This window comes from Thalassophryne amazonica, chromosome 1, assembly GCF_902500255.1.
Source record: "Thalassophryne amazonica chromosome 1, fThaAma1.1, whole genome shotgun sequence".
Lineage (NCBI taxonomy): Eukaryota > Metazoa > Chordata > Actinopteri > Batrachoidiformes > Batrachoididae > Thalassophryne > Thalassophryne amazonica.
In genome coordinates, this window is record NC_047103.1 from 167,259,023 (window position 1) to 167,273,916 (window position 14,894).

At 40.6% G+C, this 14,894-nt stretch overlaps 1 protein-coding gene across 1 annotated transcript in view; it reads right to left on the reverse strand.

Annotated features, from left to right (window-relative positions):
- Window positions 1-14,894, reverse strand: part of LOC117518835 (BCL-6 corepressor-like) — a 133,416-nt gene that overhangs the window by 73,652 nt on the left and 44,870 nt on the right. The window contains exon 4 of the mRNA XM_034180108.1: window positions 9,433-9,715. Coding sequence (XP_034035999.1) covers window positions 9,433-9,715 — 283 coding nt within the window. The remainder of the gene's footprint in view (window positions 1-9,432; window positions 9,716-14,894) is intronic.

The window sequence follows — 14,894 nt, forward strand, 5'->3', positions numbered from 1 at the left end:
TGGGAAGACCAATGCAGAGAATCCAGTCGTCTTCAAATACAGTGGTGGGGAGTGTAATGGAATGAATGAATTTAGAGCAGTGAGGCGTTAACTGAATTGTGTTGCAGCCAAATGTAATTAAAGTAATTCTAAAGTAAGGCATTGCTTCCTACAGTAAAAATTAAATGTACACTGCAGGTATGCACTTGTAAATTACTTTTTATTATGACTCAAGTGCTGTAGGCCATATTTATCAAGAAACCAAATAATTTGTAGAATGCATTACACTATACTCTCTTGAGAACATTTTAGGTTGAGATAAATATTATGGCTTTTTTGCTCACAGTGGAAAACATCCTGAAATCTTGACTGAGTCTACAACCAGCTTCAAGCTCTAAGTGGTCAACAACCGATACACGTCAAGTTGCTCTCACCAATAGCATTGTGACGCACACTGCAAATGGTCTGCTCCCCCTGTCTTCTGTTGAAAATAAGAATTTTATGAATATGTTTCAACTGGCCCAACTATCCTTCACCATCCTGTCCCAAAGAGCTTTCAGTCAGAACCTTATCCCAAAACGCTCAGATTGTGTAAAAGCACATTCAGCTACTCTGATGGGAAAAGCTCCCTACGTTTGCCTGAGAGTAGACCTTTGATCAAATCGATCAATTATGTCATTCTGTGGGATGACGGGCCATTTTATTGTTGATTTTGATTTGCAGAATACTGTGCTGAGCTGTCAGTGTTTTAAAAGCAGCACACCACTGAGAATATTTGCCAAGTTTATGAGGATGCTCTTGAGAATTTCAAAATTCAGAACAAGGTCTCTTTCATTGTAGCTGCCAATGCTTCAAATATGATAAAGGCATTCGCACAGTTTCCACCAGTTCATGTTGAGAGTGAAGTGGATGAGGAGGATGATGCCTCTGATCTAGAAGAGGTTAACGTAGAGGAGGAAACTGCACACTTTCCACTGGAAAGAGCATCCTGCTTTGCCCATCGTCTACAACTAGTGGTCTGTGATGCTGTAGATCAGGGGTGGGCAACTTGTTTCAGAAAGGGCCAAGAGGGTGCAGTTTTTCTTTGTAGCCATTTACTCCACCAGGTGATTTCACTGATTAATATCACTTTGAGCAGATGGAATCAGTTAATCAGTGAAATCACCTGGTGGAGTAAATGGCTACAAAGAAAAACTGCACCCTCTTGGCCCTTTCTGGAACAAGTTGCCCAACTCTGCTGTAGATGGTGCCGACTCGATATAAACTGTCCTAGCTCAAGTTCAGAAACTTGCATCTTTTTGCCATAAATCCACACATGCTACTGATGTCCTGGTGGTAATGCCTAAACTTCATGTCTGCTAATGTCACCTGCTGAATATGTTCAGCTAAGTCCTTTCGGTTCCCAGCTATGTTCTTGCTGAGCTAAACTGCCCTGTCCAGCTGTCTGCTTATGAATTCAAAATCATCCAGGAGCTATGTGAGGTGTTAGAACCTTTTGAGAACACTACAGACAGACCGCCATCAGCCAGCGAAATCAGTCACATCAACCTTTGTGATCCCTCGTATCAGAGGCTTAGACGTACAGTTAAAGATGTGAGGATGACTGGAACAATAGGTTTGTGTCCACTTTACAGACGTCTTCAAAGATGTGAAGACATGGTGTGCTTGCACTTGGCTGATTCAAACTGGACTGGTGTGTTGGTGAAGAGCACATCCTAATTAAATATCTCCTCTCTGCAAAAATCGAATCCACCTCCCCAAAAGTCAATGCCACCTCTGACACCAGTGCCCAGACAAGGAATCAAACGCCCCAGACTCTTCCTACAAGGAAAGCCAATCAGCTGCTGTGTCAGGAGACACGCAGCCTGGCATGAACTCCCTGTCTACCCGAGTAAACCGTGCCCTGACAGAGGCTATCTTTTGGTGTTTTGGAAAGAAAACCAGAGCAGTTTTCCAAACCCAGCTGCACTTGCCTGCAAATATCTGGCCATACGTGCATCCTCTGCACCTGTTGAGAGGATCTTTAGTGTTGCAAGAAAGACATTCCAAAGACAGATGTCGTCTCCATGATAAAACCTTTGAGGAACTTATGACAATTAGATGCAACAATGTTACCCTTTTAAATTAAGAACTCTAATAACTGATTACTGCATTGACCACAGTTTTGTGTCATTTGTTTATTTTCAAATAAAAAGAATATTACACATTATAGAAAATGGAGAGAAATGTGGCAAATTCTTCCTCTTGGCTATAAGGAATTTCTCTGAATTGCAATGAATTTAATTCCACTTCCTGCAATTCCAATTCAACATCCTGTGGGGTGGAGCCACTTCAAATGAACTGAACTGAAATCCCAAATTCAGAATTTTGCACAAGCCTGGCAGCAACCACCTAAGAAACGGTGCACGTCAAGACTGGGCCTGGTCAGTCATCTCCAGGTCCACCACCCTGTCCGGGAATCGCTCAATAGACCATCTTCCTGGCGACTAAGGGATTGCAATGACGATGACTGTGCAGAATCAGTAGTACAAGTAAGTATCAACATAACCAACAACACCCATGGGTAACACTTGGAACGGTCTAGATGAAACTCTAGGCTTAAGACAGACGGACGAGGAATTCTGTGCCGTAGCATTAAGAATCCTCCATCAGCGGTTTCCCAAAAACAGAACCTGTCTGATCTCTTTCCAAGACTTTATGTTTGTCTTTGTTGCTGTTGTTTTTCAGGTTGAGCTCTTGGATTCTTCAGATCATGTCTGACTGCTGAAATCTAGATCTGATCTGCTGCCTCCATTCAACCAGACCCCAACACAAAACCAGGCTGACTCTGGTAAGTAAAACACATCCAAATGTCTCATGTTGGGTGTTAGGCTGCTAGACTATGAATGTTAACCAAAAAGAAACAGGACCCAGCTGAATGCTGGAATTTCCTGGGACTATTACGCAGCTAGCTTTCTGAACTCATCAACTTGTGATACGTGCTGTATCACCATGTGTATCGCGAGGTCCGTTCCAGTACCCAGATCTAACATCAAGCAACAGTGATATACAACCCCTGGCAAAAATTATGGAATCACCGGCCTCGGAGGATGTTCATTCAGTTGTTTAATTTTGTAGAAAAAAAGCAGATCACAGACATGACACAAAACTAAAGTCATTTCAAATGGCAACTTTCTGGCTTTAAGAAACACTATAAGAAATCAAGAAAAAAAATTGTGGCAGTCAGTATACTTTTTTAGACCAAGCAGAGAGAAAAAAAATATGGAATCACTCAATTCTGAGGAATAAATTATGGAATCACCCTGTAAATTTTCATCCCCAAAACTAACACCTGCATCAAATCAAATCTGCTCGTTAGTCTGCATCTAAAAAGGAGTGATCACACCTTGGAGAGCTGTTGCACCAAGTGGACTAACATGAATCATGGCTCCAACACGAGAGATCTCAATTAAAACAAAGGAGAGGCTTATCAAACTCTTAAAAGAGGGTAAATCATCACGCAATGTTGCAAAAGATGTTGGTTGTTCACATTCAGCTGTGTCTAAACTCTGGACCAAATACAAACAACATGGGAAGGTTGTTAAAGGCAAACATACTGGTAGACCAAGGAAGACATCAAAGCATCAAGACAGAAAACTTAAAGCAATATGTCTCAAAAATCAAAAATGCACAACAAAACAAACGAGGAACAAATGGGAGGAAACTGGAGTCAACGTCTGTGACCGAACTGTAAGAAACCGCCTAAAGGAAATGGGATTTACATACAGAAAACCTAAACAAAAGCCATCATTAACACCTAAACAGAAAAAAACAAGGTTACAATGGGCTAAGGAAAACCAATCGTGGACTGTGGATGACTGGATGAAAGTCATATTCATTGATGAATCTCGAATCTGCATTGGGCAAGGTGATGATGCTGGAACTTTTGTTTGGTGCCGTTCCAATGAGATTTGTAAAGATGACTGCCTGAAGAGAACATGTAAATTTCGACAGTCATTGATGATATGGGGCTGCATGTCAGGTAAAGGCACTGGGGAGATGGCTGTCATTACATCATCAATAAATGCGCAAGTTTACGTTGATATTTTGGACACTTTTCTTATCCCATCAATTGAAAGAATGCTTGGGATGATGAAATCATTTTTCAAGATGATAATGCATCTTGCCGGATCTTAATCCAATTGAAAAATCTTTCGTGGAAGTTGAAGGAAATGGTCCATGACAAGGCTCCAACCTGCAAAGCTGATCTGGCAACAGCAATCAGAGAAAGTTGGAGCCAGACTGATGAAGAGTACTGTTTGTCACTCATTAAGTCCATGCCTCAGAGACTGCAAACTGTTATAAAAGCCAGAGGTGGTGCAACAAAATACTAGTGATGTGTTGGAGCATTCTTTTGTTTTTCATGATTCCATAATTTTTCCCTCAGAATTGAGTGATTCCATATTTTTTTCCCTCTGCTTGGTCTAAAAAAGTAACCATTACTGACTGCCACAATTTTTTTTCCTGATTTCTTATAGTGTTTCTTAAAGCCAGAAAGTTGCCATTTGAAATGACTTTAGTTTTGTCTCATGTCTGTGATCTGCTTTTTTTCTACAAAATTAAACAACTGAATGAACATCCTCCGAGGCCGGTGATTCCATAATTTTTGCCAGGGGTTGTATGTGGGATTTCTTTATTTTCACGCTTGCTTTTTCATGCTTGTAAATCTGTAATCTGTGAGCGCTCAGGTCTGGACTCCAGAACGTATGGTTCTGCTTTTGGTAGTTTTATTGCCGTTCTCCATATGTGCTTGCTAACAGGACACAGAAAGCAGAGTGAATCCCGTTTGTGTCTCAGGCAGGAAAAAAAAGGTGTGAAGCTGCTGCTGTCTGTGAAGGAAAAAAAAAACTACATAAAAGATTTGTGGGAGGAAAGTTGGTCTCAAAACCAGCGAGGTCACAAAGAGTATGAAAGAGTGCGAGGAAAAGGCAACAAGAGCAGAGAACTCGGAGTGAGTGACATGATGCAAAAAAAAGCAAAAAACCTGACGCTGTCAAATGCATTTTTTAAATGTGGGAAATGACTTGAGAAAGTTGAGTAAATACAAAACATGACTTTAACATACTAATAACAGAATGTTAAAACTTTTCTCTCCATATGTGAAAATCTGTTGGTATTTTGCACTACCCAATAAAATTAACTTGACTTAATCCCGTGTTTCCATGGTGACGAAGGGAGCAACGTGCCAGAAGTCTGAGTCTTTCAAGGACACTTTGACACAATCTGCAACATTCATTTAAAGCCACCAACCTTCAGACAAACCCAGCCATACTGGACCAAGTGTCATACAAAATCTGCCCAGCGCCCTCTGCTGGCTGATGGAAATAGTTGTATAAAGAAAAATAATACATTTTACAGTTTTAGGTTGTGGTGGCCAGTCCGCCCACTGGACTGGTATACCAATATGAAATTTATACGAGGAGAAATACCTTTAAATACCTTCATACTGGTTCATCGCGGAAAAGTCACGTAAGTGCTGAAGTAGCGGTGAATGCGGATCAATGTCAAACATAGCCACTTTGACTTTCTGATTTATTTTGTTTTCACATGGCAATATTTCAAAGCAGATAAAGGTTTCATGTTGCGCAGTATCGCGTCAAAACCAGGAGGCTGCTAAACTGAAACGCTAATATCAGGGCTATCGCTAGCTGTTTTTTTTGGCCTGACTTTGTACTGAGGAAAGTTCTCTGTATTTCACTCAACAATTTAGACATCACTATATTTTGTGTGGTTTAATACAAATTGTGTAGATCTGTAGTCATGAAAAAATTTTCAATGCATTATGTAGAATTTACATTAACACTAGAAGTACCAAAATTACCCCCCCCCCCCCCCCCCCCAAAAAAAATAGTGTTTTACCTCTATGAGCACCTTGAAACAGTTATTTGTACCAAACAGTGAGGGAGGTTTACAGTTGGATCCTTAGTCAATACAAGGTTCATTCTTCGGCATCTTCATCACAAAACAAATGATATAATGTAAAATACACAATTGGTTCAGACATTTGGTCTGTCGCTTCAGTCTGTGTTATTTTTCCAGCTGGATCTTACTACAAGCTACCAGGAACTGGGGCAGGTCCCACCATTTCCAGTAGATGCTGGTGAAGTTTGAAGGCTTAAAATTGATATACAGTAGTGTTCAGAATAATAGTAGTGCTATGTGACTAAAAAGATTAATCCAGGTTTGGAGTATATTTCTTATTGTTACATGGGAAACAAGGTACCAGTAGATTCAGTAGATTCTCACAAATCCAACAAGACCAAGCATTCATGATATGCACACTCTTAAGGCTATGAAATTGGGCTATTAGTAAAAAAAAGTAGAAAAGGGGGTGTTCACAATAATAGTAGTGTGGCATTCAGTCAGTGAGTTTGTCAATTTTGTGGAACAAACAGGTGTGAATCAGGTGTCCCCTATGTAAGGATGAAGCCAGCACCTGTTGAACATGCTTTTCTCTTTGAAAGCCTGAGGAAAATGGGACCTTCAAGACATTGTTCAGAAGAACAGCGTAGTTTGATTAAAAAGTTGATTGGAGAGGGGAAAACTTATACGCAGGTGCAAAAAATTATAGGCTGTTCATCTACAATGATCTCCAATGCTTTAAAATGGATAAAAAAAACAGAGACGCGTGGAAGAAAACGGAAAACAACCATCAAAATGGATAGAAGAATAACCAGAATGGCAAAGGCTCACCCATTGATCAGCTCCAGGATGATCAAAGACAGTCTGGAGTTACCTGTAAGTGCTGGGACAGTTAGAAGACGCCTGTGTGAAGCTAATTTATTTGCAAGAATCCCCACAAAGTCCCTCTGTTAAATAAAAGACGTGCAGAAGAGGTTAAAATTTGCCAAAGAACACATCAACTGGCCTAAAGAGAAATGGAGGAATATTTTGTGGACTGATGAGAGTAAAACTGTTCTTTTTGGGTCCAAGGGCCGCAGACAGTTTGTGAGATGACCCCAAACTCTGAATTCAAGCCACAGTTCACAGTGAAGACAGTGAAGCATGGTGGTGCAAGCATCATGATATGGGCATGTTTCTCCTACTATGGTGTTCGGCCTATATATCATATACCAGGTATCATGGATCAGTTTGGATATGTCAAAATACTTGAAGAGGTCATGTTGCCTTATGCTGAAGAGGACATGCCCTTGAAATGGGTGTTTCAACAAGACAATGACCCCAAGCACACTAGTAAACCAGCAAAATCTTGGTTCCAAACCAACAAAATTAATGCCTGGGAGATGTGAAGAAATCATGAAAAACTGTGGTTATACAACTAAATACTAATTTAGTGAGTCACAGGATTGCTAAAAAAGCAGTTTGAACATAATAGTTTTGAGTTTGTAGCGTCAACAGCAGATGCTACTATTATTGTGAACACCCCCTTTTCTACTTTTTTTTTTTACTAATAGCCCAATTTCATAGCCTTAAGAGTGTGCATATCATGAATGCTTGGTCTTGTTGGATTTGTGAGAATCTACTGAATCTACTGGTACCTTGTTTCCCATGTAACAATAAGAAATATACTCAAAACCTGGATTAATCTTTTTAGTCACATAGCACTACTATTATTCTTAACACTACTGTAACACTATACACCGGATCTTTAAGATATACCACAATACTGAATTTTGACCACACCGCTCACAACTACGTTTAAGTACAAACATTTAGCCCTGGTTGATCTGAGTGGTAATGTTATAATAAATTTGCCAAACAAATACTTTGATTAACCCCATGAGGGAAAAGAGCGTTTTCTCGATTTTACCTTTTAAGGTACTACCATAGAGTATAATGCTCATATATTGCATAATACAATGTTCTGAACAATCTCAGCTTTTTTTGGCTCTCATGCTGAAAAATCATACTGTATGTGCTTTTTGAAATTGTAACAAATCTTGAGTGAATATACAGTTTTGTTCATGTGGGTGAACTGGTTTGGTGTTACAAAATGGTTTAACAAAGTCTTTAGGTCACAAAATAGTGCAACTTAAATATGAAGGATTTTAAAATGATGTATAATAAATTAAAAAAAATAAAATATGTGCCGTGCAGTGCAGCAGCCCTATCCACTGGGAGCTGACAGCAGTATTTGTAAAATAATATCACTTACCTGTCTGCTACTGTTATCAAACAATTCCTTTTTGGATGCACACAACACATTCACCCAGAACTGGCATTTTCAGAGCCCAAAAATAGTACTTGGATCCCAGAGTGGATAAATCTGAAAACACCGCCTTTGAGTTTTCGTGTGCAGTCAATACGCAAAGTTTGTGAAATCATGATGTCATCTTCTTTTGTGTTTGCATAACGATGATGTCATCTTCTTCTGTGTTTGTATACAGTGCAAGCTTTATGTGCATGCATCTTCATCTTCTTCTCTGTTTTTTGTGGGAGTATTACAGCGCCACATACAGTCCTGGCATACATGAGCTTCCTATGTACGCAGATATTTCTTGAAATGGTGCCATGTTGACGGAATGCTTTTTGAAAATGACTAAAGATTGTATAGGCAAAGTTTAGTTAGTGTGTGGACAAGGCATGAAAATAAGTGTTTTCAGGCAGTCAGAAGTATTATTTGATAGTTTGATCAGTGAGTGACGTATTTCAGTGAGGACCTCTCAGTAACAGATGCTGCAGCCTCTCGCGGCAGGCAGCGAGCAGACAGACCGTGTGACCTTCTCCGGTCTCTAGGATTGGCTGTGAGTCACAGAAGAAGTGTGATGTTCTGTCACTGATCTATTTATAGAAACATGATGAAAAGTAGACTTGGATGTGCTGGTGTGTTCATCGACTTCAGAGGGTCGACCCTATCAGGAGTCAGACTCATTCACACCTCCACTAAACCCTCATGAATGCCAAAAAAAAATTTTCCTGTCAGCCTGACAAAACTTTATACTTTTTATTTTAGTCCTACAGACAACACATGACGGTCAGTAAAAAAAAAAAAGTGTGGATGGGCTATTTTCTTTTCCCCAGATCTACAAGTCCACCCCCCCTCAAAAAAACAAAAACAAAGAGCGAATGGACATTTTTTTGTGAGGGACTTTCCAATTTTCATCCAGCAACAGATATTTAAGGACATTTCTGTACTGAGTGTAGACAGAAAACATCTAACTGGAAATGGAGAATGATTTTTATTTCATATTTACAGATGCTGATTTTCTTTATGTGTTACACGACATTTGTGAGCCAAAGACCTTGGTGAACTCATTTCTAGCACCAGGAAAGTTTGTCCTCATGAACAGTTTTTGTGGCTCTCACAAGCTAATCATGAAGACTTGAGTTTGGGCTTGAGTGAACTTTGGGGAAAATGTCTCTTTGAATTCAGTGTAGCGCCCCCTAAAGTGATTTTCAAAAATACCATGTGTTTGTCTTTGATTCTGCACAACTTTCAGGAAATCCTCTTACCTCTTGGTGCCTTGGCAGCGGCAGCGGCTCCAGACGCCACTCCTCCTCCTCCTCCTCCTCCTCCTCGTCTCGCCTCACTCTGTTGGCAACACTCCCACCCTCCTTCCTTCTTCTCTATCTCCTCCTCCTCCTCTTTTCTCCTCCCTCCGTCTCCCCACTGGCCGTCTGCCAGCTCTTTCTCTCCTGCCATCATGCCTTCTTCTTCTTCATCGTCTTCTTCTTCTCCTCTTCCTCCTCCCTCTTTCTCCTTCAGCTCCAGCTCAGAAAAACGCAGCATTGCTCGCTGGTAAAATGAACAAGGACACAGTCAAATATGACATCAGCAAGGCCAAAGTTCTCTGTGCTGCAGCCCGGTCGAACACTTAGCTCACAAGACAGGACAAAATATGTCGAAATATCAAAACATAATCCACTTTAAATTACAAGGTCATGAACTTGAACAGTTTTTCAAGGATCTTCCCCAAAAAACAACTTGAAAGAAAGTTGATGACAGTTTGTACAGATGGGCATAATTAGTCATGAAACAGTAAAACAGCCCTGTCCAGATTAACACACGTGGAAATCTGATATTTCAGCTGCACGTGTCTATTATCTACCACCTACGTAAATCGATTAAAACGAGAACAAGGAGATACTTGGCGAGCAACAACAGCACAGAGAAGACCTGAACATCATCAATTAGTGTGCAAAAACGGCGTTTACCTTCTACAAAAACTAAATTGGGTATTGTTCCTCGGGTACAACGTGTCAGTCGGCCCCGTTTGAACTTTTTCCTTGTCTAACTGCAGAGCTTCACTGGTGATCAGAGTGAAAAGCGGAGGTGAGGTTTTTGGATATTCCATCCAGCAGCTGCAGTTTGTGTATGATTCAGGTTTTTATTGCCTCAAACCACAAACGTACCAGAAATGACAGAAGAAAATTCAGAAGTCAACCTGTCACCTGCTGCTTTGGCGTTTAATGTGAAAATACAAAGTGTTCAGATACGTAGATGGACTGTTTCCAAGCAAATTTCCGCAAGCGTATTTGCTGTTAACTAATAATTGCTTTGGTGTTCTCGTTCTGCTTATATCCTTTTGGCATTTTGAATTATCTTTGGGTCAAAGTTCAGTCTTGTTTCTTTCTTTTTTGAAGACTTAAATGTTAATTTAATAATGCACACACAGATTTTGGATCAGTCAGTCCCTCCAGTACGCAAAACGACTGCTTGCTTATTGATTAACTCATCACATAAAAAGCTATTTAAAAAGTATACACAAAAGGAAAAAGTCCTTAAGCATAAAAGATGCTCCTTGTCACATTGAGAAAATGAATGTATTTCTGAAAGAAAAATACACAATTTACCCCTATCAACTTTTTTTTATTTACAACTTTGGGGCAATTACCATATTTTCTCTGGAGAATACGTCGCACCTGTTAAAAATGCCTCTTGAAGGGGCGAAACCCATATAAGTCGCACTGGAATATACTGTAAGTCACACTTTTTTCTAGAGCCCGAGCGATATGGATTTTTTGAGGCCGATGCCAATAATAATAGTTGGATGAAAAAAATGCAGATAATTGATAAATCGGCTGACTTGACGATAGCCGATAAATCAAATGATTTTTTTTTTTTTAATGAATAAAATGTTCTTTTTTGGACCCTTAACAAAAAAGGTATGAGCTAAAAGCTGAAGCTTTGTCCTCATATTGATTAACTTTATAACAGAGAAGAATTTTCAAGTTCAAAAAATGCAAAAATGCAATTGGAGCAGTTAGGGGGCTATTCAAACGGGCCAACTAGTAAGATATCACTCCTGAAAACGATCTTTGCCATATCAAATGAGGTAAATCTGCCCTACGACTGGATTTTGGAAAACCATGTGACGGAGAACCAATTCCGATTAGACACTCACATTGCGCACATCATCACACATCTTCTATGAGGAGTACCAAGATGGCCAACGGTGAATCGAAAGTCCGCGGAGTTAACTTTTCAGCAAAAAAAGTAAGTTTCTATCTCATATCATTAAACAGTTATTTACAATTTAGTAAAGCTTGGTCCTAGCCATCGTATATGACGGCACTGGCCCCAGAGGGTTAATGGCAAACGGCAGTAATTCCCAGAACCCTTCCGGATGACCAGTGAATCTGAATGTTTCAACCTCTTAGCAGTAAACAAAAGTTTTTCATGCTAAAAATAAGGTCTACACAATGTGGGCTTAATAAAAAGCGTGACCGACGCAATGAAGCACATATGACACATTACTACATAAACTGAGTTAATCAAACTGAGTTGAACTGAAATGTGGGGTGAATGTAATCGCAAAGTTATTACAAATAACATCCTTATAAACTTACTTGTATGCTTTTGTCAGCCGATCAGTGCAGTGTGACGGCGAACTATGGGGGCCGGTGATGAACACATTTAAGCAGGGAAGTAAGCATCTCTCAGTTGAATGGAGTCAGCGCTCCATCTACTGGACAAACGGTGCAAGGACATTTTACATTGCCGACACAAACATTATTTCAGTAACTGTTCTGTTATGAACAGTTGAACAGTCTGAAATTATCAGCGTTCTATCGGCAAAATTTCGGCCGATAGTGAGTACTTTGAAAAGGGCTTATATCGGCCGATAATATCGGCCGGCCTCTACAAGTATTATTAGCTTTTTATTTTGGGAATTTTGTATACTGATGCAGTGTACTTTTATTGTTGGTATTTATTCTTTTATTATTCAGTTTTACTTAGTTTAGTGCTTTTAGTCCTGCAAGATTCCTGTAAAAATGGTCATTATAATAATTATTATTAATAATAATAAGTCAGTGACTTTTCGGTACATAATTCGCACCAAAATATAAGTCACAGGACCTCCCAAACTACTAAAAAACAACAAATATGACTTATAGTCCAGGAAATATGGCTTTTATTCATTTATTTATTTACTGACTGGAAGATCTCCAGGTAGACAGAAATATCTGAGAACTACAGGTTGCTAAAACAAACTTTTTTTCCTAAAGTTTTCTTAAAGCGTCTGTAAAGGTCAACTTCTTCAGGGCCAAAACTGCACTTAAAATATTTAGGTACTTGAGTTGAAATTTCTCAGCACGCCACTGACTGCCCAGCTTCGTTTTGATCAATGCCAGTCTGCGATGGAATTAGTTCTGGAAAATTGCAAAATTTCAGTGGGCAACTGAGGATGTCATCTATGGAGGCGTTGGAAAACGCTCCTCTTTGCTGAAGAGACACTTTGTGTATATTTGAGGTATTTCTGAACTACACCCTAAACATTCATTCGTCTATACCTCCTTACTCCAATCAAGGGACTAGAGCCTGTCAGAGCAGCCACAGGGCGTGAGGCAGGGTACAACCTCGCCAGGATGCCAGTTTATCACAGGGCCACACGTGGACAAACTCATTCACACTCGCATGCACGCCTACGGTCCAGTTAGAGTTGCCACATCACCTAATCTGCATGTCTTTAGAAATGCAAGGAAGCCGGAGTCCCCGGAGAGAACCTACATAAACACAGGAAGAACATGCAAACTCCACACAGAAAGGCCCCAGGTGGGCATCAATCGCATGACCTTCTTGCTGTGAGACAACAGTGTTAAACACTAAGCCACCAAACCGCCATGCACTCTAAACATCCTAAATTAATTTATGCATGTGTGACTGCTCTTGCTTGCCTCTACTGGTGGTTGGCTCTCACTGCGGTCTTGTATCACTTCCTGTTGCAGAGCACAGCGGTGTTTTGCTGTATCTGTTAGCTGTTTAATCTGCGCAGTTAGATTGATCTAGTTAACTAGATAACGATTTGTTTCACAGTGTAATCTTCACGTGCCTTAACTAAAGCACTCCCTCTGCTGAATCACCTCTAAATTATTTACACATTATTCACTTTGTGTGTTTTTAGGAATCCGCTAGCTTAGCGCAGATACTAGCTCTTAGCCGATTTAGCATGGCGGCTTCTCCTGTCTCTCCTGCACTTTTCTGCTCTGGGTGTGAAATGTTTAGTTATTCCTCGGCCTCCTTTAGCAGTAATGGTACTTGTAATAAGTGTAGCTTATTCATAGCTTTGGAGGCCAGGCTGGGCGAATTGGAGACTCGGCTCCGCACCGTGGAAAATTCTACAGCTAGCCAGGCCCCTGTAGTCGGTGCGGACAAAGGTAGCTTAGCCGCCGTTAGTTCCCTTCCAGCAGATCCCGAGCAGCCGGGAAAGCAGGCCGACTGGGTGACTGTGAGGAGGAAGCGTAGCCCTAAACAGAAGCCCCGTGTACACCGCCAACCCGTTCACATTTCTAACCGTTTTTCCCCACTCGGCGACACACCCACCGAGGATCAAACTCTGGTTATTGGCGACTCTGTTTTGAGAAATGTGAAGTTAGCGACACCAGCAACAACAGTCAATTGTCTTCCGGGGCCCAGAGCAGGCGACATTGAAGGAAATTTGAAACTGCTGCCCAAGGCTAAGCATAAATTTGGTAAGACTGTAATTCACGTCGGCAGTAATGACACCCGGTTACGCCAATCGGAGGTCACTAAAATTAACATTGAATCGGTGTGTAACTTTGAAAAAACAATGTCGGACTCTGTAGTTTTCTCTGGGCCCCTCCCCAATCGGACCGGGAGTGACATGTTTAGCCGCATGTTCTCCTTGAATTGCTGGCTGTCTGACTGGTGTCCAAAAAATGAGGTGGGCTTCATAGATAATTGGCAAAGCTTCTGGGGAAAACCTGGTCTTGTTAGGAGAGACGGCATCCATCCCACTTTGGATGGAGCAGCTCTCATTTCTAGAAATCTGGCCAATTTTCTTAAATCCTCCAAACCGTGACTATCCAGAGTTGTGACCAGGAAGCAGAGTTGTAGTCTTACACACCTCTCTGCAGCTTCTCTCCCCCTGCCATCCACTCATTACCCCATCCCTGTAGAGACGGTGCCTGCTCCCAGACCACCAATAACCAGTAAAAATCAATTTAAGCACAAAAATTCAAAAAGAAAAAATAATATAGCACCTTCAACTGCACCACAGACTAAAACAGTTAAATGTGGTCTATTAAACATTAGGTCTCTCTCTTCTAAGTCCCTGTTAGTAAATGATATAATAATTGAACAACATATTGATTTATTCTGCCTTACAGAATCCTGGTTACAGCAGGATGAATATGTTAGTTTAAATGAGTCAACACCCCCGAGTCACACTAACTGCCAGAATGCTCGTAGCACGGGCCGAGGCGGAGGATTAGCAGCAATCTTCCATTCCAGCTTATTAATTAATCAAAAACCCAGACAGAGCTTTAATTCATTTGAAAGCTTGACTCTTAGTCTTGTCCATCCAAATTGGAAGTCCCAAAAACCAGTTTTATTTGTTATCTATCGTCCACCTGGTCGTTACTGTGAGTTTCTCTGTGAATTTTCAGACCTTTTGCCTGACTTAGTGCTTAGCTCAGATAAGATAATTATAGTGGGCGATTTTAACATCCAC